Below are 25,261 nucleotides of genomic sequence, written 5' to 3' on the forward strand. Positions count from 1 at the left end.
TGGGGGATTCAAAGACCCCCAACACTGGAAAAAGAAATCAAAATTACCATTAGACTGGTGGTTGTAGCCAAAGTCCTTCATGTGTGAAGAATCAATATGCCAAGCTGCATTTCAGGTAGCAACCACCGCTGAAGATGACAATATTTGGTGTCCGTTCCATGTTCTGTCTGGTTAACTAGGAGGAGCGTGGTGGGCACCCATAGTAGATAGAAAATGGATAGACATGAATAATAATACTGTTGAACCTGCCTTTTGTTATAACTGGCAAGAAGGGTTCGTATGTCAAAGGGTGGGTACACTGCCACACCCCTGTTTGCATCCTTTAACTGGAGACTGTTATTGGCGCCAAATAGCAGTAAATTTCACTGAAGTGTTTCAAACTGATACCACTTCTGCATGTGCAGTGACAATAAATAATGTAACTTGGAGTGATGGCACCCATTACAAGGGCCCAGTGGTATCCTGTCGCACCAATGTTAGTACTATACGTGATGACTATTATGGAAGGACTTACGTTTTAACTACATGGGAGGATATACATTGGGAAGCAGAAGCTAACCCATTCCTCCAATTACAATTTGCCTATGAGATAGAATTACCTAAATATAAAACAATTGTAGAGCATGCTAAACAATATGAACATCTTTTTAATGTAACGTTACAAAAAGCAAGGGACCTACTAGTAAGATTAAAAACTGATGAAAAGAAAGTAATTACCTCTGCAGAAGAAATTGAAGAAATATCCACACATCACCGGTGGGATTTTTTCACTAAGTGGTCACCATCTAGTAACACTATTTTAAATGTATTTGTTCATCCAGTTGTACTGTAAATTATTATTATCATAATTTTCACCATTACAAATATTCACCTACACTTGCGTATTAAACGGGTGAAGCAGGAGTTATATCGGCAGTACATCCCACGTCTTTACAAACATTCTTGAGGAGCTGTTTACATTGTAGAGGGGGATCGAGTACCTTTTACTTTGTGGATAAGATCTTCAAGGACTTGTTTTGTCACAGATCCAGTGACAAAGGGTGGTCTGTTATATAAATCTTGTTATAATATTGAGATTATTGTCACTATATCTGTTTTAAACTGTATAAATGCATTTTTTCATTTCTATTCTGTAAGCATGCAGAGCTGAGCCAGATTTAGCACAGAGTGCCAGCATTCAGAATTGCTGGGTCAAGCATTAGGATAAGACAGACAGGGACAACTGGAGAACTGTGTCGTCAGCCTGAAGGAGAATTGTGTGTTATTTAAAACCTACTGTCTGATGTCGGCTAAAATCTTCTATCCTTGTTTGGAAATGGGCTCTGTGCCACCTGGGGGCTTGCACGTGGAGAAAACACTATAAAGCGTCTTGGAGGATTGCCAGCCATTGGGAGACCCGACACCCGGACTACAGGAGACTACGTCGAATTGGTCCGAGAAATCCTTCCCACGCTGTGACGATGACTGCGAACTCCACATGCATGTCCCCCACCCTTGGACTGAGTACTGTGGTGTGTGTCCCCCGTTATTTATGCAGCGTAAGCCGATATTAAACAAAAGCTAAGTTCATCCTCATTTTCATGTAATTTTATAAACCGTCATATTGCATGCTGGGGGGGATGACACTTGTTTAATTTATAATTATTTAAATCTAGGTTAATTAAAACGCTGCAATTTAAAAGAACTTATTTCCGAGGAGATAAAACCTCATATCGGAAAACAGGGGTCTGCCATGATTATGGAGCATTGTGGAAATTGAGGGGATTCAAGACAAGTACTGGCAAGCCCATCCAACATCAAAAATTAGTAGAATCCCACTTAGAAGCCATAACAAAACCATCACAGTTGGCAATAGTCAAATGCCAAGCTCATACTGGGAAACAAGATCCCGTCAGCCAAGGAAATGAACGGACTGATCACTTTGCTAAACAGGCTGCTTATAATAAAACACCAGTCTCTTTATTCCAACAGAAAGATGGCAAAGACCGTGGTAATTAAATTATCTCTTTACAGAGCGCAGCCACAGACAGAAAAAAGAGAAAATGGTTCAAAGAAGGATTCCTCTCTGATGGGGTCTGGACCCATAAGAAAAATTACAAACCTTTCCTCCCAAAAGCTTCTTTTCCAGGAATGGCAAAAATCGCACATGGCCTGGACCACGCAGGAAAGGATGCAAGGACTCAAGATGTCGGGCAACATTGAGAAGCCACAGGTTTTTCCACATATGCAGAGAAATTCTGCAGACGCTGTGCACTATGTCAAAAATTTAATGTACGTCAAGGTACCCAGGTAAGTCCCGCCGTCACACCTAACCCACTGGGTCCAATCGAACATCTCCAAATGGACTTCATTGAACTAACGCCATCTCCCGATGGGTGGAAGCTTTTCCTTCTAAACATGCAGATGCCAAAACCGTGGCAAAAGCCTTAATAAAAGAAATCATCCCAAGATGGGGAATACCACAGAAACTGCAGACTGAGAACGATACCCATTTTGTGAATTCTGTAATAAATGAATTGACTACTTGGCTCCAGATAGATGTACATCACTACTGCAAGTACCATCCCCAAAGTGGAGGTATTGTAGAGAGGTGCAATGGCACCCTAAAATCAAAATTGGCAAAAATCTGTGAGCAGACAAACTTGACTTGGCCAGATGCTCTACCCCTGGTTTTGATGGGGTTGAGAGGAAGGACACATCGGCAGTTGGGACTATCGCCATTTGAAATTTTAACTGGACGTCCCATGCCCGTTGGCGTGGTTATTGGAAATGTCACTCTGCATACTGTGGACAATGATCTTCTCTCCAGTCTTACAGGTCTCCGAGCCTCCCTGAAGGAAGTCCACGAGCAGGTTAATCAGGCCTGGAGAACCAGTCCTCCATCAAAGGCCTCTCTGATTCCCCTGGGAACCTGGATCCTGGTTAGAGATACTCGAAGGAAGCACTGGCATCAGCCACGCTGGAGGGGACCATTCCAAGTGCTGCTATCAACACCACACGCAGTTAAGGTCGAAGGACTGCCTGCCTGGATACACGCCTCACATTGCAAGAAATGGCACTCTTGATTCTATTACTGATTTACCTCACCTTCCCGTTAACGTCCACCCTGGTTACCTTGACTTTTCCCCTTGAAACCACCACCTCAATCCGGTTGATTTTTGTTCCATCATTGATTGTAGCTCCTGACGTCAATTCCAATGGGTCTGGTCCGATAAATATGTTTGCGTAACATCCTCCATGACTGGTGGAGGTAGCTACTTGGGAGGGGGATATGTGGACACCTCTGATGACTGGTGCAATCTGTGGACGTTGGTATTTGCTAATACTGGAACACATGACTCCTTAATTTCTCAAAAGAAGCAGTTGAAGGAATACACAAACAGCTCAATAAAACCTCCCTTATGACATGGCAGAATAGACTTGCCTTAGATTTGCTTTTAGCTGAAAAGGGTGGCGTGTGTGCCATGTTTGGAGACACATGCTGCACCTATATTCTCAACCACACTGCCCCTGATGGCTCAATTACTCGAGCCCTTGCTGGCCTGACTGCTCTCTCCCTCGAATTAGCAGAAAATTCAGGCATTGATCACCCATAGGATGAATGGTTCTCCTCTGCTTTTGGCTCCTGGGGAGACTGGTTCAAGTCGATCTTCGTATCTCTTTTAGTTGTTTTAAGTATACTCATTCTCATTGGATGCTGTCTTATCCCTCTTATCCGCTACCTTCTTCAAAAATATTTCACAGCATCCATTACTAATGCCTACTTTCTACACACTGAACGAATGCAGCTTCTATCTCATTCCCTGTCTGATTCACATCAGTTCCTCGATCAGGAGGATTCTGAGTGACCTACATCTTTTGTTCAAAAAGGGGGAATTGTGTAAAAAAGAAATTATTATGAACAAAGATGTAGTTTAAGAGACAGTATAATCTCTGTCTCTTATTCTGTCCCCTAAATTCTTGGGTGTAACATTCCTTCAATGCCAGTTGCACCCTTGAACGTGCAAATAAGCCAGTACGCAGAAAACAAGAACAGCATGTCTCAAAAGATAAAGGGAAGTAGGCCTAACCACAAAGATGACAAAGAACTGTATTTTGGGTGAACTTTATAAGTCAAGAAGTAATCTTTTAAAATGCACGCTTTAAGGAAGAGTCTTATGACTCATCAATAATCTAAAATGCTTGCTTAAATTTTAAGCTAGAAGTGATGCTTTATCTAAGCCATATATGTCTGTTACTCAGGGCGTTGACATGATGTGTACGTGATAGCTGACTAATAAAGTCTGTAAGAAAAGAGGAACGAGAGATTCTGCTGGCGCAGAGTCCTGAGCTGACAGGCACTGCGGTGTCTCTCTACTCACCAAGAAGAATAAAGGTGTGTATTGATTCAACAAACTGTGTCTATCCTCTGCTGTCTTCTCTCTTTGAACCCGCGTCCGCAATCCCCAAATGTTTTTCTGCTCTCCCTTTGTGTTTTGACAGTGTCAAGGGTTTATATACAGTGGGGCAAAAAAGTATTTAGTCAGCCACCAATTGTGCAAGTTCTCCCACTTAAAAAGATGAGAGAGGCCTGTAATTTTCATCATAGGTATACCTCAACTATGAAAGACAAAATGAGGAAAAAAATCCAGAAAATCACATTGTCTGATTTTTGAAGAATTTATTTGCAAATTATGGTGGAAAAAAAGTATTTGGTCAATAACAAAAGTTCATCTCAAGTTCATCTCAATATCCTTTGTTGGCAATGACAGAGGACAAACGTTTTCTGTAAGTTTTAACAAGGTTTTCACACACTGTTGCTGGTATTTTGGCCCATCCCTCCATGCAGATCTCCTCTAGAGCAGTGATGTTTTGGGGCTGTTGCTGGGCAACACGGACTTTCAACTCCCTCCAAAGATTTTCTATGGGGTTGAGATCTGGAGACTGGCTAGGCCACTCCAGGACCTTGAAATGCTTCTTACGAAGCCACTGCTTCGTTACCCGGGCGGTGTGTTTGGGATCATTGTCATGCTGAAAGACCCAGCCACGTTTCATCTTCAATGCCCTTGCTGATGGAAGGAGGTTTTCACTCAAAATCTGATGATACATGGCCCCATTCATTCTTTCCTTTACACGGATCAGTCGTCCTGGTCCCTTTGCAGAAAAACAGCCCCAAAGCATGATGTTTCCACCTCCATGCTTTATACAGTAGGTATGGTGTTCTTTGGATGCAATTCAGCATTCTTATTCCTTCAAACACGACGAGTAGAGTTTTTTTCATTTGACCATATGACATTCTCCCAATCCTCTTCTGGATCATCCAAATGCTCTCTAGTAAACTTCAGACGGGCCTGCACACGTACTGGCTTAAGCAGGGGGACACGTCTGGCACTGCAGAATTTGAGTCCCTGGCAGCATAGTGTGTTACTGATGGTAGCCTTTGTTACTTTGGTCCCAGCTCTCTGCAGGTCATTCACTAGGTCCCCCCCGTGTGGTTCTGGGATTTTTGCTCACCGTTCTTGTGATCATTTTGACCCCACGGGGTGAGATCTTGCGTGGAGCCCAAGATCGAGGGAGATTATCAGTGGTTTTGGATGTCTTCCATTTTCTAATAATTGCTCCCACAGTTGATTTCTTTGTACCAAGTTTCTTACCTATTGCAGATTCAGTCTTCCCAGCCTGGTGCAGGTCTAAAATTGTGTTTCTGGTGTCCTTTGACAGCTCTTTGGTCTTGGCCATAGTGGAGTTTGGAGTGTGACTGTTTGAGGTTGTGAACAGGTGTCTTTTATATTGATAACGAGTTCAAACAGGTGCCATTAATACTGGTAACGAGTGGAGGACAGAGGAGCCTCTTACAGAAGAAGTTTCACGTCTGTGAGAGCCAGAAATCTTGCTTGTTTGTAGGTGACCAAATACTTATTTTCCACCATAATTTGCAAATAAATTCTTTAAAAATCAGACAATGGGATTTTCTGGATTTTTTTCTTCTCATTTTGTGTCTCATAGTTGAGGTATACCTATGATGAAAATTACAGGCCTCTCTCATCTTTTTAAGTGGGAGAACTTTCACAATTGGTGGCTGACTAAAAACTTTTTTGCCCCACTGTATGTATTCACTTACCCCCTTAAGCACTTAAGGATAAATATCTGGTCCTAGTGATTTGTTTTAGATAAGCCCACTTAATCTGAGCAGAACTCTCTCTACAATTTCCAAATTTCTCAGTACCTCCATAGTAGTCCCTGTTACCACTGGGATGTGATCCAGTTGCTCACTTGTGAAAACTTCAGAAAAAAAACCAAGTTTAGTGCATTTGATATTTCACTGTCAATGTATTGGAATTCCCCTTTATTGTTCCTGATCTGCTTCACCTCCTTGTCTTTTATTTTATTACTAAAATATCTAAAAACTCTTTGTTCCATCTTTTTGCCTTATCCGCAATATTCCTCTGTAACTGCATTTTAGTTTCCCTGATATCTTTCTTAATGATTGCCCTCTTACTCTAAATGCCCTACTGTTAGCATTTTTTTAACAAAAAAAATTAAAAAGCAAGTACTGCAATGAATGATTAATTCTTAATTAGCTAATATACAGCAAATTCACGACACTGATTACAACCCCGCCGAAATCTGAATAAAAGTTAAAGAATTGGAAGAAATTATGCATAAAATTAATGAAAAAATTTGTGCATGTACATAAATTGATAAATTCCGCTCCGAAACTAAATCCTGCCTTCGGCCTGTATGTGACGCAGTTACCGAAGACGAAATGGTATTGGCTTTGTGCCTAGATCTAGTGACTACGATGCGATACAGAGGCAGTGCACGTATAACAACAAACGCGAGCGGCTTCTGTTATGCAGAGTTACCAAAACACTAAATAGTGTCGGCGTTGTGCTTTCATCTAGTGACCAAAAGCTCAAACAGTGAAGAAGTAGAAGTTGACTTCCGCGAAACGGAATTATGGTAGTGTTAAATGAACTAAATACTGATTCGAATAATAGGTTGTATTTATTCAGATGACGAAATTTCACACCACACTAAATTTGGGTATCCACGTATTATTGTATTTAAACAGTTTCATTGGTTTTTGCTCACAACAGGCTTGTCATTAAGGGTTTTTCACAGATAAATTAAATTTCAGGGACCGCGATGCGTACCACCTGAAAAGGCTCCGTGTACCGTACCACAGTTTGGGAACCGCTGCTCTAGTGTACCTATTGTTCATTTCATTAACACCAAAGCAGCTGAAACTGATTAACAACCCCCTCTGCTACTTAACTGACCAGATCAATAGCCCAGATGTTTCATTGACTTGATGCTATACTCGGACTGAAAAGTGCTCCTTTAATTTTTTAGAGCAGAACATAAGAATGTTGTTTACAGAAGGACAACACCAAGGAAATCAGTATAATCTAACAAAAGCAACACTGCACATCTCAAACTTGTAAAAGATCACATGAAGTTCCAGAACAGACAGTGCCTGGAGAGATTAACATGATCAAAGGGACAGTGAATTCAAAATATTATCAAGAAATCTGACAGCAAAACATTAGGATAGCAGAAGCCTAACAAAAATTGAGTCATGACACAGGACAATGAGACCAAACATAGGAAAAATAATAATAATAATAATAATAATTCTTTACATTTATATAGCGCTTTTCTCTCTACTCAAAGCGCTCAGCAATTGCAGGTTAAGGGCCTTACTCATGGCCCAACAGAGCAGTCCCTTTTGGCATTTACGGGATTCAAACCAGCAACCTTCCGAATTCCAGTGCAGATCCCTAGCCTCAGAGCCACCAGGAAGAAATCAAAACAGAGAAAGAGTTAAACAGAAGGAAATTGGTATTCTGGAATGGCCAGTAAGAGACACGTGATGCTGTGACCTGACCTAAAGAGAACTGATCAGAAAAGAGCTCTCAGGAATAAAAGGAACCAAAAAGGTTTGGAGAGAAGGTATGGATTAAAATTCAAGGCTGATCAGCAGCTACATGGTTTTTTGGAGGCCATTACTATTAAAGAAGAGTCAAGCAGTTTGTAAAGACAGGAGGGCCACGGAGTGGACTGTGAATGTATAAATGATGTGTTCAGGACTGACAAGTCGTCGTCCAATTGTTTGTGAGTTATTAGCTTAGGAGAACTGTGGTTACCTGTATGTGGAGCATTGTTGAAGATCAGACCACATTGTTACGATGAATTAAAGCAGATATCCAGGAATTCCAAAAGGTTCACAACCTTTTTTTTTTGCAGCTGTACATTTGTATAAAACTCTTTACCAAGGACATGTTTAGAACTTTTGCATGGAAAATTGCTAAACCTTACATAAACATTGATGAAATCTCAAACTACATTTAAGCACACAATAAAAAACAGTATTTCTCATAAAAACCGCAAGACCCGGTCTTTCAAACCCATAAACCCCAACCCTAAAACTTGCCCATTTTTTATTTTGCACTTACTTTTTCCAGACTTCTTTGTAGATGGTGGCCGATTTTCATGAGCTCTAACAGATGTAGTTTTCTTAGTCCTCTTTGGTTTAGACTGTAATGATTCAGTCTTCATACTGACAGAAGGCTCTGGAGATGAATAGTGTCTGCTTTGAGAAGAGTCTAACCTGGTCACCACTCCATCTTGACACCCATCATGAAGGTTGTCTTCTTTTACACTGTCCAGATTTGTATGGTTGTGTGTCTCAATACTGACAGACTTCTCTTCAGCTTCTTCTTTAATGCCCACTGCCTGCAGTTCACTGTTCTCCTCCTTAATGCTCAGATGTTCCTGTTTAAGGTTGATGGAATCCAACTCACAGTTCTCCTCCTTAATATCCATGATATTTGTGTCCACATCACAGCTCTCCTGTTTCACATCCATTGAGATGTTCCAGTAAACATCAGCTTTTTCTTTTTCTCTGTAAAAAGAACAGAAATTAACTTCATTAAAACTTCATCACTTAGATCTGAAGTCACTTGAATGTCATTTCACAACACCCTTTCTGTTAAGGTTTATATAAAGTTTGACCGTTCATAGCATGCTGACAGTAACACAGTACTCTTTATTTCAAATTATCAGATGGGAGCGGAGGGAAGGTCCAATAAGCTGAAACAAGACAACCAATCTGGTGTGGGTAACCCTAAGAGGAGAAACCAGATAAGTAGAAACCAATTACTAACCTTCATGAATATTCTACTCAAAGAGGATCTTGATAAGATGAGAGGTCAGGTGGTATGTAGTGATGACTGTTACTGGTGTCAATACTGCAGTCTGAAAGCTGGTATTGATACCAAAGTCAAAATACTTAGTATCGATCTAAAACTACCTTGCAAAGCTAAGTTAGATTTGTCAGTGCATCTTTAGAACGTGGGAGAATAAATAATAATAATAATAATAATAATAATAATAATGGCAGAAACGGGGCATACACAAAAACTGCAAATGTGAAGTAAACAGGCTGAGGTTTAAACTCACACTACTGGAGCTGTGCGGCAGGAACACAGACTTCAAATTGTTAATAACTTCTTTAATACTCATTATCAGGCATTACCAGTTGAACTTTAACACCAAAAGATATAAAATTGTGCAGTATGGTGGGATAGGAGTAGGGAGAGAAAAAAAATCCAATCCCAATCAATGCATGGAATTGTATGCTATTTAAAATGGATTAAGCAGTTTACATAAACCGTATGGAGGTTTCATCAAGTATTCAGAGCCTTTCATTTTCCGCACACTTTGTGTTGCAGATTTAATTTTAAATGGATACATTTGACACTTTTGCCCATCAATGTACACTCAATAACCCATAATGACAACATTGAAATACATTTTCAGGAAAGTTTAAAAACTGTATTCTCTCATTTCAACAGCAGATGTATTCAGACACTGTACTGTACAATACAATACAATACAGTTTATTTTTGTATAGCCCAAAATCACACAGGAAGTGCCGCAATGGGCTTTAACAGGCCCTGCCTCTTGACAGCCCCCCAGCTTTGACTCTCTAAGAAGACAAGGAAAAACTCCCAAAAAAAAAACCTTGTAGGGAAAAAATGGAAGAAACTTTGGGAAAGGCAGTTCAAAGAGACCCCTTTCCAGGTAGGTTGGGCGTGCAGTGGGTGTCAAAAGAAGGTGGTCAATACAATACAATACAATACAATACAATACACAGAACAGAACAAATCCCCAATAAAAGAATAAAAAAATTTTTTAGAAGTACGGAGCAGAATCTAACAGTAGATGATATCACATAATAAGATTTAGATAATTTTAGACTCCTGGAGACCTCATTCATCAAGCTGCCTCCCCCATTTGGCCATTTCACAGCTGAAACAGTGTTGGGCTAGCCAGTCCAATGAAAGGACCCCTCTTTCTCATGATTCCTGCGATCCTCCATCAGGGATGACTTTACCGTAGGCAGGCAAAACAACTTAGCAGGTGGGCCGTGGCACCAAGTGCCACATTTGGGTACCGAGAAGAGAAACCGAATAGGTGAGGGTTAGTATCCAATTCTAACTATCATGTTACTTATGTTTTAGTGCTAATGACTAACCACAGAGATGCAGTCTGTACAGTTAATCAGCAGCTCTAGTCAGGGTGTGCTAAACTGAAGTAGTGAGTCTTCAGCCGGGATTTAAAAGCGGAGACCGAAGGGGCATCTCTTATAGTAGCAGGCAGACCATTCCACAGTTTAGGGGCCCTGTAACTAAAAGCTCGACCTCCCATTGTTATTTTATTGATCCTTGGAACCATAAGCAGACCGGCATCTTGAGATCTTAATGTGCGCTCTAGTTTGTAAGTCATGATAAGTTCAGACAAGTAAGCTGGACCTTGGCCATTTAATGCTTTATATGTTAAAAGAAGGATTTTGAAATCTGCCCTAAACTTAACCCGGGAGCCAGTGTAAGGATTTAAGAACTGGAGTTATGTGTTTGTATTTTCTTGTTCTTGTAATAATTCTTGCAGCCGCATTTTCGATTAACTGGAGGCTGTATAAAGAACAGTTTGAACATCCAGTGAACACTGCATTGCAGTAGTCAATCCTACTAGAGATAAATGCATGAATTAATTTCTCAGAATCCTGTTTATTTAGAAAGCGCCTTCATTTCCTAACATTTTTAAGATGGAAGAAACATGTTTTGGACAACTTTGTAATATGCGCTTTAAATGACATGCTAGAGTCAAACTCCTAGATTGCGGGCTGATTCAGTAAAATTAATTGGGATTCCAACTGAGTTAAATGATGACAAAATATTGTTATGATCAGCGTCATTCCCTCCAACAATTAACATCTCTGTTTTATCTGTATTTAAAGAGAAGTAGTTCTCATTCATCCACTCCTTTAATTCGCTAACACAACTAATTAAAGACAACATCGGTGAAACTTCATCTGATTTAAATGAAAGGTATAACTGGGTGTCATCTGCATACGAGTGAAAATTAACATTATGTTTCCTAATGATAGATCCCAGTGGAAGCATGTAAAGTGAAAACAGTAAAGGTCCCAGTACTGAGCCCTGCGGGACACCATATTGAACTTCTGTGTATAATGATGGAGTACTGTCAGCACATTTCTGTACAAATTGGAATCGATTTGATAAATAAGAACTAAACCAAGCAAGCACGGTGCCTGTAAGCCCAACATCATTTTCTAGCCTGTGTAGTAAAATAGAATGGTCGATGGTGTCAAATGCTGCACTTAAGTCCAACAACATAATTACAGTGGAGTTTCCTTCATCAGAGGATATCAGAATGTCGTTTACAACCCGCGTTAGTGCCGTTTGTGTACTATGACCAGTGCGAAAACCAGACTGGAATTTCTCAAATAAACTGTAATTCGTAAGGTGAAACTGAAGCTGACTGGCGACTACTTTTTCTAGTATTTTAGAGAGAAACGGTAGATTTGAAATACGCCTATAATTATTTAGTATGTGTGGGTCTAGGTCTGACTTTTTAAGTAATGGTTTAATGACTGACACTTTTAGTGTATCAGGTACTGTGCCATTCAATAATGAACTACTGATAATATTTAGAATAGGTGCTGCAAGAACATTCATTGCACTTTTTACTAGTTTTGTTGGCACTGGATCTAGGGAACAAGTAGTGGGCTTCATTTTAGAAATTAAAGTTAAGACTTCCTGCTCAGTTACAGGATTAAAATTACTAAAGTGCTGAATGCAATGTGAGACAGGGTCTGCTAAGCCAGTACTTGGTTTGTAGGGTGATGCAGAGATCTGGGATCTTATATTTTAATTTTCTCATTGAAGAAGTTCATAAAGTCTGTACTGCTAATATCTGTTGGTATTTTGCACTGTAGATCTGAATTCCCATTTGTTAACTTAGCAACTGTTCTAAACAGTACTTGAGGGTTTTTATTATTGTTATCTATTATTGTAGAATAGTATTCTGAGCGAGCTTTAAAGAGGGCTTTTTTATATTTATTAACACTCTCTGTCCATATATATACATATACATCTATACTAATAACAGGCAAAACCCTCACTGACTCACTCATCACTAACTCTCCAACTTCCCGTGTAGGTAGAAGGCTGAAATTTGGCAGGCTCATTCCTTACAACTTACTTACAAAAGTTAAGCAGGTTTCATTTCGAAATTCTACATGTAACGGTCATAACGGTCGACAACATCCGCCATGTTAAACTTTCTTATTTATGGCCCCATCTTCAAGAAATTTGGTAGACGGCTTCCCAGCGCTAACCGAAAACGATGTACGTACTTATTTCGGTGGTATGACACCACTGTCGGCCGCCAAATTGAACTTTCCAACGGTCTTTGTTACTTAATGGGCCCATCTTCAAGAAATTTGGTACACGGGTTCCCAACGCTAACTGAATCCTACTTACGTACATATATACGTTCATAGCCTGCAGCTCGGTCCACACTCTGAATCCTCCAGGCACTCCTGATCATAATCTAATTTTGAAGGTTGCGGCACCAATAATGTTACTGAGAAAATTACAGCCACCGAAACTTTGTAATGGCTTCAGGTCACATGCCTGCAAAAGAACCTAACTGAGGCAAGTATTTTCACTGGCGGTGGCTCAGGGGAGAGAGTTTTTATTCCTCGCATCCCCGTTATACCCTCTGATCTCACATTTCAATTCAAACGCCTCCAATTTCCAGTAAGGCTCTGCTTCACAATGACAATTAATAAGTCTCAGGGATAGACCCTACAAAAGGTTGGCATTGATTTGAGGCAAGATTACTTTTCACATGGCCAACTATACGTTGCATGCTCAAGAGTAAACTCAGCGCACAGCTTGGTCATATTACAACCGGAGGGGCGAACTGACAACGTGGTATACAAAGAGATCCTTAACAAATAATTATTGGTACATTTTCCCTCAGTTTATTTAAAATTTTAAAGCAGTACTTCACCGCTGCGAAGCACGGGTATTTTGCTAGTTGGTTATAAAGATTTCACTCAAGATTATTTTTTTAATTATTATTAATTATGATGAGTCTTTAGTTCGGATCGAACTCGGGCTAGCATTACGCTCAGAATTTGAAAAGCAACCACCTTAGTTAATTGAGCCACTGACGGCGTCTTTTCTCGTAGCGAACCCGTTACTTTTGAGCTCCAAAAATATTGTAAAGTATTAATAAATGAAATATTTTAATACTTGATCGAATGATAACATCTGTGATTTAAGGATTTCACATTTTCTTTCTCAAATGTGCTTACCTATATCATGGCAAAGTACAGGGATAAACCTTCAATTTCTGTCTACTCCGTTTTAATTAAGTCAGACCAAAGAAAACATTTAAGGCTATTGTAAGAGCCATTTTCCTTGTTCTATAAGATTCATGAATATTTCTTAAATGACAATGCATAAATAACGGGAACTTCCTATAACCCCAGTAAATAGAATCGCAGTGGTATATTCTTACCATTTCTAACAGCTTGGAGTAAACATTATTCATCAGTCAGCTAGTGATAGCCTTGCCTCGTATAAGGTGTAGAAGCATACGGTTTTTAACCATGATCGCACGTCACCATGCCTGGGCACTTGCCTATGTGCCAACCAGCTTACGAGCCTTTTGAGTGTGTGAAGCAAATATGCACTTAACAGCACTTAATTTATGTGTTGTGCCGTACGTAAAGCGTACAGAAGAAGCAGTTAAGAACCTTTAAGTAGAGAAAAAGAAATTAAGAACTTTTAAGTATTGAAGAAGAAATGCGACCACAAGTAACAGTGCTCGATGACCTACGGGCTCTTTGAATGTGAGAAATAACAAGTAAAGAAAACTTGTTTACTTAAGTACTGTACCGTATGCCAAGGCGTACAGAAGAAGAAATTAAGAACCTTTAAGTATAGAAATAACTAAAGTCTTTCAAGAAAAGCTAAGTTTAAAGAAGACACATTTTTCCTTTTTTTTGCCTTTTATTCTACGTGTGTAACTATTTTTTCTTTTATTCTTGTGTGGACTATTTGCTTTTACCTTTCACTAAATACCTTTAAAACGAACTCTTGGACTCTGAGAATTCTTTTGACATGAGTCTTACCCATGCCTGATGACACCTTATATATTTCAGCAGCTACAGCTATTAAATGTGATCTCAAGAAAAGATCAGGGTTAATTATAATACTAATAACAGGAGCGATTATAATGATACAGTGCAAAAGTAAATACTAATTGAAAGAGCCGGGAATCCATGAGGTGAGGCGTCTTATTTTGTTTAACTCTTGCTATCGTATAGTGCATTCTGCCTGTCGGCGTTAGTTATATTTATATTTTTTAGACATCAGACACTAGAAGCTGCTGATGAACCCTTCTCTTCATTGTCAGTCTGTAGCTGCGAAAAAATAAAAGCAATAAGAGTTGTAACAGACGCCATTGAAGTGGATCATAAGTTTCTATAACATTAATGAAAATGGCCAGGATGTGTCACTAGAGAGGTGAGTGTCAAATGCTTCGAAGCTTCGATACGATTTCCAACACAATTGCTTCAAACGTGTTGATGCTTCGTGAGGCTTCACTCCGCCCATCACTACATCATGTTCAACTTTATCGTCTGCGACAGCTTCAGTTTCAGAATGTTCTCTGTCCATTTTCACTGCGCAATACTTCCACTATCGCATGTACTCCATTGCATGTGTTTAGCGGTGTAGCAGTGAAAAAGGTCCCCCTTAAAACAGTTGCCCGCTGCGCTACGTTCCGAACGTTGGTCAGGCAATTTAAATCGGTATTGCGGTATAAGAAAAAATCATATCATAAAAAAAATAAAAAAGGTTTTCGGTATGAATTGGTATACCGCCCAGCACTACCCACCACATGACAAAACAGCTCGCGATCCTTGTAAGCAATCCCCTGTTCAGTCCTGGGTATGACGTTAAACTGCATCCGGTCCTGCAATTGGTCCTCCAACCTACAGGGAAAACGTGGGGGTTGCCAGCATGATTGGCACTTCATCCATCCATTTTCCAAGCCGCTGAATCCGAACACAGGGTCACGGGGGTCTGCTGGAGCCAATCCCAGCCAACACAGGGCACAAGGCAGGAACCAATTGATTGACACTCCAGCCACCATAAAGTAACTTCACAAAACTCCGAAACGGCACACAGGACTGAGAAGATCTGCAAAGATAAATTCAGATTCAGCGGGTTGGAAAATGGATGGATGGATGTTTTAATAACATCAAGTGCTGTATGCACGTCACTGACATTTTCAAAATATCAGCTGTGAGATCCTTATTTCTATTTTTTTTTATTTTTTTATTATTGAGTTTAATACCTTTAAGTTCTCTTTGAGTGACCAACAAACTAAGAATTTGAGACATAAGGAGAAAATGCGGGGGGTATGGGTGATAAGGGGAATTGTTGACAAATTCCTCTGTGAATTTCAAATTGTGGGAAGCTTCCATGAGAAACTTTAACTGAGCCATTACATCACTTATAAACCGTCATAATTGTTTCTACAAAAAAACAAAATAATTAAATTTAACATTTTTGTAGGCTTTCCCTAAATTCATAAATACGTTTTTGTCAAAAGATAAATTCATGTCTTATTGTGTCAAATGCCCTTTGAAAATCCAGAAATAGAATCACTGGGTCTCGAGAAAGCAATTCATTATATTCAGTCAAGTCTAAAATCAAACAGATATTATTAGAAATATAACGATCTTTAACATAACTTGACTGACATTCGTCAACAAGGTCATTTATCCCACATTTCTGTGAAAGTTGCAAGTAAAAATATAAAATGTGATCTATAAACATTTGATAAAATTCTGAAGTTAGGTCATCGTTCCCAAGTGATTTATTATCTTTTAAATTTTTGATGGCCTATTTCATTTATACTTATATGCTGGGACCCAAATATTTCAATGGCCTCGTCAAGATTACTATCAAATATATTAAGTTGTTTGTAAAAAATTGGTTGTAAATTCTTCAGTTAATGTAGGATTCTCATAAAGGACCCCAAATATTATGAGCTTTCAAAGCATGTTGATTTGATCTCCTCTATCTTCTAGACGTTCTCCTTTTTCCAACCACTGTCTTCTTGATCTCACAAAGCCCCGTTTTGCCTGGTAAACATTTAAGTTATTAGCTTCTCTGTATCCAACTACATACATATATACAGACACACTTTTTTTGAGATTTACAGAATTTTTTTTTTTTTTTTAATTAAGCTATGTTTCAGACAGGACCACTACTACTCATAAGTTTTAGAACACCTCAGTTTTTCTTCAAATTTAATCAGTTGAAATGCAATAAATGACCTAATACGGTAAAAAAGGTAAACAGTAAACTGTCAGAGGTTTACATTTAAAGTTTAGGTTTCCAACAACTGAAAAATGGAATTTCAGGGAAAACTAATAGGTTACAACCTACAGATGTTCTGCAGCATTTCAAGTAAATGAAGCCTTGAACGTTGAAGCAAACAATTTGCACAGGTGTCCCAACTTGTGTTGATTACTTACAAACCCTCTGTGTGTCTTAAAGCAGAGTTGGACCAGACGGTGTTACTACACCCCCTGAAGTACCACGTGGACAATATTCCAATGATAATGGCAAGAAAATCAATTAACAAATCAAATGAGGCAGGGCATCATTTCCATTAGATGTGTAGGCCTTTCATTTAGAGAAGTGTATAATGGTATATGACTCTATCCCAGATGCTTTTTCCTCTTACCATAAAGTTGACCACATCACTGTGAATAATATATATATTACAGTTTATTATCTGTAAATGGACTTGACATATCAGACAAGATAACTGTATATTGCACTAATCATAACACTGACCCAACAGTGACATTTCAATGGCCAACTTAAGAAAGCAAATGGTGTTGACTCCATCTGTACCTTATTAAAAACAAAATGAGAGAATTCCTGCCTAAAATATGTCACTAATACTAACCAGTTAATAAAACACTATGCAACATGTCCCTTGACGTAAGAGATGCTTGTACGTTTGGTAAAGGGGCTGAAAATTCTATACTACAGGTTTATTTTTAACCAAAAAAGAAATGTAACCAATTGAATCATAAATATTGTAAGTCACCTTAAATAAAGGTAAATGTATTTTAGCGTTTGACCGCAATTTTTGGAGAAGTCCATTATTGAGCATGAATTAAATAATCATAGTAAGTTCCCTTTTCAAAGCTTATATATACAATTACAGGTTGATAATACATCCATTAACTCAGTTAATAACTCTAACTACAATACAAGATTTACTGTATATATTTATTTATTAAATTTGGTACACTGTATTAATCTCCGAGGCGATATTGTCTTTTCGCATGACCATTATCTGACAGAGTGTGGGGTCGGCCATTGTACAGCAAGAGATCCTGAAGAAATTTTCAGGTCAAGGGCCTTGCTCAAGGGTCCTTCTGGCAGTAAAGAGATTTGAATCGGCATCCTACCAAATACTAGCACATGTAAGAGATGGATACCATCATTTGCAGAATACAGTTGGTATGAACCAATCTATTATGAAATAAACTCAACTACACTCATGGGTTTGTAATCTCAACAAAAACAAACCATTAACTAAATCAACTGCTCCGTTAAGTTATGAATTCTTAATCTAATTTTGGTATTCAATTTTCGATGTGTAACTTTTTCCGGTTTTATCCTGTGTATTAAAAACTAAGAACCGTAGGCCTTATATTGGTTACATCAATTGTCATGTTATGTATTATTGGCATGTGTAGACTGGTGTTTTTTTTTTTTTAAAAAAGGAAACAATCCTACAATACATGTCTCGCACAAACACTCATTTAGTTGGAAGAATTCAAATACAGTATTTCAATTGTCAGCACTGTCTTCTTAACCTGTGTTACATGAGCTTCAATTTGTGGTGAACGTGGTCTGCTGGATTTTTGTTAGCTTTTTAATTTGTAATTCACAACACACTTTCTGTGCTTCCGTTGAGAATTCATACAGACTTATTAATATTAATTATGTGGAGTTTTGATTGAAGTTTGATTCACCTTGTGTTTTTCATAAAACTTGTAAACTTGATTATAACAACTCTGGTAAGATGGTGGTTCAAGCTTTATCATAACATTTGAAACAAATTCTTAGGAACAGAAATAACCAGTGATATTGGCCTGTGTTACGATTTGAGCATCCCCAGTCCTGAACTAAGATGGTATGGGGTAGCGCAGCCCTAATAAAAATATGGTGTGGGTCTCTGCATTTAATAAGGTAAAAAATAATCACAGTACTATAAAACAGTGAGAGGACAAGATGTCATTATATGAACATCTGATCTCAAACTATGGTGTGCTCTTCATCCTCTGGACTGTCTGGCAATTGAAAGGACTTTGCAGGCAAGCATTTTGTCACATCAGTAGATGTAAATACAGAAGAGCGGGTCTTCAATTTAGGGAATATATAGTGGCTACAAATTAACAAGAGTTGCGAAAGCACATTTAAAGATGAAAAGATTATAAAAAGTGAGTGACAGCAGTAGGATTACAGCACACGAGGAACAGTTTTTAATAAGACAAACATCTAATCTTTATTTTGGAAGGTCGTGTCAACCACAGGTTTCCAACTTTTACTAAATTTATAAAACATGAAGAGAATTGAGCTGGTCAATACAGTAGAAAGGACAATGCAAGTGTAAAAAACAAATACAACAGTGGCAGGTATCAGGGGGAGCTAAAAAATCTCAACTCACTAATTTAAAACAATAAAGAAGTTTTACAAATCACACAGGTAGAGATCCTTTTGAAAAATTTAAGGCTTGTACTTCTTTAAACAAATACACTACTACAATGGCTGCTCACTTACTACTAATTGGGGTTTTACTGTCAAAGTAGCGGTTTCTGATGCCTACCGTGAGTAATCTAACATTTGGAAGGACTTCACAGTAATAAAAACTATTATTTCTGAAAATGTCCTCCTCAAATTCAAAGACAACTAAATATATATAATCCCAGTGAAGATGTGTAGTAAAATACTCACAGAACCAGCATCATTGTGCACTTTTACTAATTCACATAATCTTTTCCTGTCCTCTTTATTGAATTATTTTCTAATATACTTCTATTTACTTCTGTCCACAGCTATAAGATCAATTTTGACCTCACAGTTTGAAGACTCAAGGACTGTCGTGTATAATGGGCATCACATGTGTGAGTACAGAGCTTAGAAATAAAACTGTCTGGAAAAAAATGCTTAATAACAATGGTGGACAGCAACTAAATAGTGCAATTCTTAACAAATGTTTGCAAATCTTACTTCAAAGTCTCCGAAACAGAACTTTATTGATGTTTCCAACAACACAAATCCAGGATTAAGTTAATCAGATCCATCATATGGAAGTAAATGTTGCACGCAAACACACAAAACCTAAAGAAAAAAAACATTTAAAAATAGTAATAAACTCCTACTAAATAACTTCTCCCAGTATTGAGAGCTTGCGTGCCTCACTCATCATTAGTGGTCCATTGTCTGGAGATCTGTGCTCCTCATTGACCAATGTACCATGGGTAAGCCCATGGGGAGGGGCCAGACAAAGAACAACCAATTACTGACCTTATGGAGATTTTAATTAAATCAAGCAGAGCCTTGCTAAGAACAGGGAATCCAGGCCAGTCTGTGGTGTTCACTTAAGAATTCCTAGTGGCACAAAATGGTGACCCACACACCCTGGCCGAGCTCAGTGTGATAAAACTACATGTAGTGAGCAGCCACCATGAGTTTTACCATCCACCTCATCTCTATATCTAGTACAAAGCACACAGAAACTGATGTCAGTGAGGTATGGGAAGAAAACCAGAGTAGCTGTGCAGGGTAGGAACCGACTATGGGCCATCGTAGCGTACAACTGCATACGTATTGTGGAATAATAAAAATTTGAAACAATATATTAAATAATAGTTGAAAAAAGAATCTTGGGCTGAGGGCCTTTTGACCTAGTCAAAGGGAGGGGAAGAAGATTTCGTGACTACACCTTAGTGCAACAGATATATTTGTACTTAGATAAACAAGTCTAAAACGCCTTGATGATTACTATCTATGTGCGTTTGGGTGGATGGAAAATATGTTATGCAAACCAGCTGATTGCTAAGAAAATGTAAGTATAAGAGTTCTTTGTGTTAACCATATGAATGCATTAAGATGGTTAAGGTATGTGGGAAAGTTAAGGGTTATTAAGCATTAGAGCCTAGGTGTAGAAAATAGCTAAAACAATAACAGCATATCTCAAAAATAAAGGGAAGTAGGCCTAACCACAAAGATTACCAGTAACTGTGTTTCAGGCGAACTTTATATGCAAAGAAGTAATCTTTAAAATGCACACTTCAAGGGAGAAGTCTTATTGCTCAATAATAATCAGAAATGCTTGTGTAAACTTTAAGCTAGAAGTGATGATTTTATCTAAGTCATGTGTCTGTTGCTCAGGGTGTTGGCATAACAGCCAACTTATAAAAGTGTGTAAGAAAAGAAGGAGGAGAGATTCAGCTGGCCCTAAGCACTGAGCTGACAGGCGCTGCGGAGTCTCTCTATTCACCAAGAATCATAAAGAATAAAGGGGTGTGTTGATTCAACAAACTGTGTCTATCTTCTGCTGTCTTCTCTCTTTGAACCTGCGTCTACAGTATACACCACCATAGTAAGTCAGGTTAGGTTTGCCAACCCACTAAACGTGGTAATCTTTAGATTTTAGCACCAAAACATACACTTTTTCACATATGACACAGGCTAAAAGAGAATTGTTCATCCGTGCAATGCATGAAAATATATGCCGGTTTCAGAATGCTAAGCCGTGTATAGAAATACACACATACTGATTATGGACACCCGTCCTCAACAGACATCCATCCATCCATCCATTTTCCAACCCGCTGAATCCAAACACAGGGTCATGGGGGTCTGCTGGAGCCAATCCCAGCCAACACAGGGCGCAAGGCAGGAACCAATCCCAGGCAGGGTGCCAACCCCACCGCAGGACACACACAAACACACCCACACACCAAGCACACACTTGGGCCAATTTAGAATCGCCAATCCACCTAACCTGCATGTCTTTGGACTGTGGGAGGAAACCGGAGCGCCCGGAGAAAACCCACGCAGACACGGGGAGAACATGCAAACTCCACGCAGAGAGGACACGGGAAGAGAACCCGGGTCTCCTAACTGCGAGGTAGCAGCGCTACCACTGCGCCACCCCTCAAAAGATATGAACATTAAATTTAGACTTCTCCAGATGGGTTACCCGAGGAATACCGGCACGACAGCGCTACACTTTCTCTCCCTCTATACATTTGTTTTCGTTCTTGGTTTCGTATGCACTTCGACTTTTCTCCACAGTCGCGGACTCCAGTTTGTTTCAGTTCGCGTTTGTCTTTCTCTGATCATAAGTGTAAAGCCCGACTGACTCCTCGCTGCTTTCTGAAATGCCGACCGATTACAAACACCGCGGAATGATAAAAGAGAAAGAAAAGTAAAAATTAAAGCGCTGTGTGTGTTATTGAAATTAACGTGATAGACACAAACGGCCTGCTTACCTCTACTTAGTTACTTTGACTGGAGCGGATGGAAACTCACGCATTCGTGAACTGACCACGTGCCCAAACCACAAATACTTACCCTCCGTCTCTTGGTAATGATTTTCTTTCAAAACCGACTCATATCACTCACCTTCACCCTGTGTGCGATGTGATACTTTTTAAAGCCGACCTACTCAGCAGCCTGTTTCGAGTTGCTGCATACAACCAAGAAGAGCTCGCCGACTTCCGTATCTGCGAGAAGGGTATTGCTGCAGACCGGAGACAGTATGGGCGGATCTGAAGGCGGGATAACTGTAAATGCAAGTGGATAGTATTGGCTAATTCAGAATTTCAACGAATAAGATTGCTGTTGAAGTATGACAATCGAAAACTCACCTGTCCAATTATCAACGTTTGAAGTTGTCTATCAAGTGTAACTTTAACCAAACGTTTCTCAGTTCGTGATCCCTACCTCTTTGAGGTTCCGCCTTATAAAGTTTCCTCTTAAATAACCTGCGGTTGTACCAAGCAACGAAAATCCATTAAATGAAAGGAGACAAAAAAAAGCTGCGGCGATGAAACTCCATTAGACAAAAGAAGAAGCAGCGACGAAACTAATTGCTCGTATTTTTGACAATGGAAGTAAGTGTGCTTCGAAATGAAAACGTTTGAAAGTTGCAGTTTTTTCGTATTTTTAATAACTTTGTTTTGCATGGTTATGTTTGTACCGTGAACCTTTACATTTGTATTAATAATAATTTTCGCTGTAGTAATTGATTTATATTCGGTGCTTGAAGTGGACCGCGATAATAATAATAAATAAATAATAATAAATAATAATCTGCGATGTTTTTGTATTGTCAATTTTAATAGAATTTCATGGTAGTTTTGCGCAGATGATGCCTGCTATTTCTAAACTGTTAAAGACTTTCCTGCAATGGGCAGTGCGCCACTAAGTTGTATCTGACTCAGACTGACAGTCGCGAGGTGCACAGAGCCTTTCAATTTAATTACAAGTGACATTTATATATTTTTTTCCTTTCACCCAGCTTGCTACAAGAATATCTTGTGGAAATTGGATGTTAATGAAAAAGCAGGTAAATTGCAAAACCCATTTCTTAAACTTGTAATTGACTTGTCGTGTTTGACTTAAACGTGTTTTTTCTTTCCTTCTTTTCCTAGGACATCCCCGCTGGTTCAGTAGACTGTGGAATTGACACGTTGATGGTATTTGAATATGAACTGTAAGCTTTATTTAACTTTACATTTGTGTTTCGATTGTGTAGGATTGCAATACTTTTTCTCTTATCCTCTCTGTATGCTCTTTATCTGACCAGGAGGAACCCTTTGATTTTACTGTCAGTCTTTTAAAGATGCTGATAATATATATTTATAATTTTTTTCTTCTTGTGTGGCATTCATTTAACGTGCCCTCCACTTTTAATGACACCCCTTATAAAAATGTTAATTTTAAAAATATTTATTTCTTGATGAGGGCTTTGTTTGTTTCAATTAAAAGTCAGATGTTTCTAATTTTTTCAGTACAAGGTGACATTTCTTCAGCAAACAGGGCTTTTTCTAACACTTCTTACTAATTTTTACAAGGAGTGCCAATAATAGTGGACAGCACTGTATACGGTTTATCCTTTTTTTCTTAGGATGACATGCCTGTGACTTGCATGTTACTTTAGGTAGTGTCCAGATTGGGGTATTCATAATACTCTGAAATAATCGATGTATTCTAAAGAACTATTGAGATAACCATGAATGAGAGTTTTTGTAATGAACCACAGAGTAATTCTGACAGTTTGAACTTTATTCCAAAGTGTCAACTATTATGAGAAAACAGGAGTGTTCAGACCAAAACAGCTTGCACAAGACAAATACTACATCTGACAATTTGATGTTTTATTTGTGTGTTCACCTTGTAGGAGAGCAGGCTGGCTGTGTGGCTGCAGTAGGGCAGCTGACTCGAGGACAAGGGGCTCGGGTTTATGTGGCTGAAGAGATCAGCAGGGCCTCCAGGGGGACTCAACATGAAAAACTGTTGGAGTTCATCATAAAGGGCCATGGAGCAGATGATCACTTGCTGGTAACTTAGATCAGATAACAAGTAAAACTTTGTTATTGTAATCTGTAGCAGAGAGCTATGATGACTTTGTAGCACCAAACTCTTGTACTTGCTTGTCCAACAGGCTGTTGTATCTTAAAAGGATATCATCTTAATGGTTTAAAAATGATGAAGATCCTAAAGGTCACCAGGTAATGACCTCTATACAGTAGAAGATGAGGTGCTGATAGATGGCCTCTACAACTACCTGATGAAGTGATGTGAAGAGCTGTAGGCACTTTTGAAAAGATCAACACCCCGAGTTCACATCATTCTGGATGTGCTGATGCCAGAGGCTCATTTGGCTTCAGTGAGTCTCTGAGTACAGAAAGTGTCTTTGTGAGTAAAAAGAAGAAGGTCTGCTCATTGATGGACCAGCAGACGGTGAGTGGGACGTCATGTGGTGTTGGGGGGTAGACGGTTCTTTCTTTTTATTTTCAGCACCATTCTTCTGTTAATCAGAATACCATTTTACTTGTAGTGAATTCAGACAAGAATATAAACTAAATACATATAAATATATGTTTAAAGTGAAATTTAAAATACACATTAATACACTTTTAGTATTGGTGAAAGTAATCCTTTGGGTTTTTTTTTTTTAAGTGAGTGAAGAGTTTGACAAACTTGTGTTTCAACTGTTGGAGTACCAAAGACAGACAGCATCACTGAGGCTTCTCAACGCCTCCTCTGATAAACGTGTCACTGGCTTTACTGGTCTTTGGTCTTTTTGATTTCTGAGTGCTAAACTGACTGTGCATAATAGAGTTGTGTAGATTTCATTAAACTTTTGCTGTAAATAATAAAGGACACTTTGTTGATTTATTTTCTGTATATTTGAAATTGTGTTTTAGTCAATTCATGCCATCTGCATTTTTTTCTTTAATTTTTATAACTGCATTGTACAGTTTTATTACTTTTTTGAACATTACAAGCAAACATGTCTATCCCCATTACATTTTATTTATATATAATATATAGAAGTGGCCGTGCTTCAGTATATTCCCTGATAAGTTTGTTTGTTAGAATGCACAAAGATTAATTTTTCTTTCAGTTCAACTGACCCATCATTATTGTTAATTGTAAATATTTCTTGAAATGGTTGTACAATTTACACTGAATAATTATTAATACCATTTTGTTTGTAGTAGCGACAATGCGGAGTGTTTTAATTTGTGCTGACCAATCACCTGACCTCGTGTATTAGC

At 38.7% G+C, this 25,261-nt stretch overlaps 1 protein-coding gene and 1 long non-coding RNA gene across 11 annotated transcripts in view; one reads left to right on the forward strand and one right to left on the reverse strand.

Moving 5' to 3' along the window:
* Positions 1–25,261, reverse strand: part of LOC114668330 (zinc finger protein 883-like) — a 774,734-nt gene that overhangs the window by 533,199 nt on the left and 216,274 nt on the right. For 4 of the 10 annotated variants that reach the window (XM_051924961.1, XM_051924938.1, XM_051924947.1 and 1 more), the window contains one exon: positions 8,439–8,887. The exons of 1 other annotated variant lie outside the window; for it this stretch is intronic. In XM_051924961.1, the coding sequence (XP_051780921.1) occupies positions 8,439–8,850 (412 nt within the window). In that variant the 5' untranslated portion in view covers positions 8,851–8,887. 5 more of the 10 variants (XM_051924936.1, XM_051924933.1, XM_051924939.1 and 2 more) reach the window with 4 other exon arrangements.
* LOC114669372 (uncharacterized) lies at positions 22,198–24,542 on the forward strand. The gene is made up of 4 exons (XR_007935092.1): positions 22,198–22,588; positions 22,996–23,043; positions 23,129–23,190; positions 23,878–24,542. It is a non-coding gene; the product is annotated as an uncharacterized LOC114669372 (long non-coding RNA).

Source organism: Erpetoichthys calabaricus, chromosome 1, assembly GCF_900747795.2.
Source record: "Erpetoichthys calabaricus chromosome 1, fErpCal1.3, whole genome shotgun sequence".
NCBI lineage: Eukaryota > Metazoa > Chordata > Cladistia > Polypteriformes > Polypteridae > Erpetoichthys > Erpetoichthys calabaricus.